The 1,390-nt window shown below is 49.4% G+C and overlaps 1 protein-coding gene across 1 annotated transcript; it reads left to right on the top strand.

The window, feature by feature from the left end:
- Positions 1-219: 219 nt before the first annotated feature.
- Positions 220-1,176, top strand: LOC107124901 (olfactory receptor-like protein DTMT). The gene has a single exon (XM_015428401.1). It carries the CDS (start codon positions 220-222, stop codon positions 1,174-1,176), a length of 957 nt encoding a protein of 318 aa, XP_015283887.1.
- Positions 1,177-1,390: the final 214 nt, after the last annotated feature.

Here is a 1,390-nt window from a genome sequence, read left to right as displayed (position 1 = left end):
ACACTGAATCTTGATGCTGATGCACATATCTCATGTGGCAGGAACAATGTATGTTGGGGAGAGAGAGGCAGAGAGAGAATACATCATAGAAGGATTCTCCCACAGTTTGCTCATTGGATAGCTGGATAATGGTGGGAGGAATCTTGGGATTTATTAGCCATACTTGGCTGTGGGCCTCTAACTTTCTTGCTGTCTCCTCACTACAGGAGCATCGGTCCAATGAATCTCAGGAACACAACGGACGTTTCTGAGTTCCTCCTCCGAGGATTCCCATACCAGCCAGAGGTCCAAAGTCTCCTCTTCCCACTCTTCCTTTCCATCTATCTCCTCACCCTTCTGGGGAACATGACAATCATCTTGTTGATCCGCTCCGACACGCACCTCCTCCATACTCCAATGTACTTCCTGCTCAGTCACCTGGCCCTAGCTGACCTTGGCTTTACCTCCACCACCATTCCCAAGGCATTACATAACATGCTGTCTCAGAAGAAGACTATCTCCTACCCTGGTTGCCTGGCCCAGATGTATTTCTATGGGTCTTTTGGCAACTCAGACACCTGCCTGCTGGCTTCCATGGCCTACGACCGCTACGTGGCTATCTGCTGCCCACTGCACTATTCTGCCATGATGAGCCACAAGCGTTGCCTCCAACTGGCCACCGTGTCCTGGATTGTCCCCTTAATCCCCGCATTGCTTTATACTCTTTTGATGTCCCGTCTTGAGTTCTGTGACCCTGAAGAGATCCCTGATTTCTTCTGTGACGTTTTCCCACTTTTGGCTATCTGCTGCTCTGACACCACCCTCGTAGAAATAATGGTGATGACTGAAGGTGTAATGGAGGTAGTGATCCCATTTGCACTCATTGTCATTTCCTATTCACTCATCTTCTACACCATCATGAAGATTCCATCTGCCGTCATGAAGATTCCGTCTGCCGTCGGGAAGCGCAAGGCCTTCTCCACATGTGGGTCCCACATTTCTGTGGTGGTCTTGTTCTACGGTGGTGTAATCTGGATCTATTTCAAGCCAAATGCCAAGAACCCAGGCCTCCAGGACACGGTGGTGACTGTGATGTATACCATGGTGACGCCCATGTTGAATCCCTTCATCTACACCCTCCGGAACAGCGAGATGAAGTCCGCCATGAGGAGAGTCATTAGGCGGCATTTCTATTAAATTCATAGGTCCTCATGGTACTCACGGGGACAATATCCCATTTTGGTCTCATTGCTGCAGCGACTGTGAAAGTATTTACAATGGCAATGGAGATTTTCAAACTGTTGGTAGAGGAGGACCAGACGCTGCCTCTTAGCCTCAGCCTCCAGAGGGGGGATACAAAAGAGCCAGATAGATAGACAGGCAAACTGTGGGTATCCTTCCAATGCTCCCT

This window comes from Gekko japonicus, unplaced genomic scaffold, assembly GCF_001447785.1.
Source record: "Gekko japonicus isolate JY-2015 unplaced genomic scaffold, Gekko_japonicus_V1.1 scaffold7641, whole genome shotgun sequence".
NCBI classification, from domain to species: domain Eukaryota; kingdom Metazoa; phylum Chordata; class Lepidosauria; order Squamata; family Gekkonidae; genus Gekko; species Gekko japonicus.
This window is presented reverse-complemented; position numbering and strand designations above follow the sequence as displayed.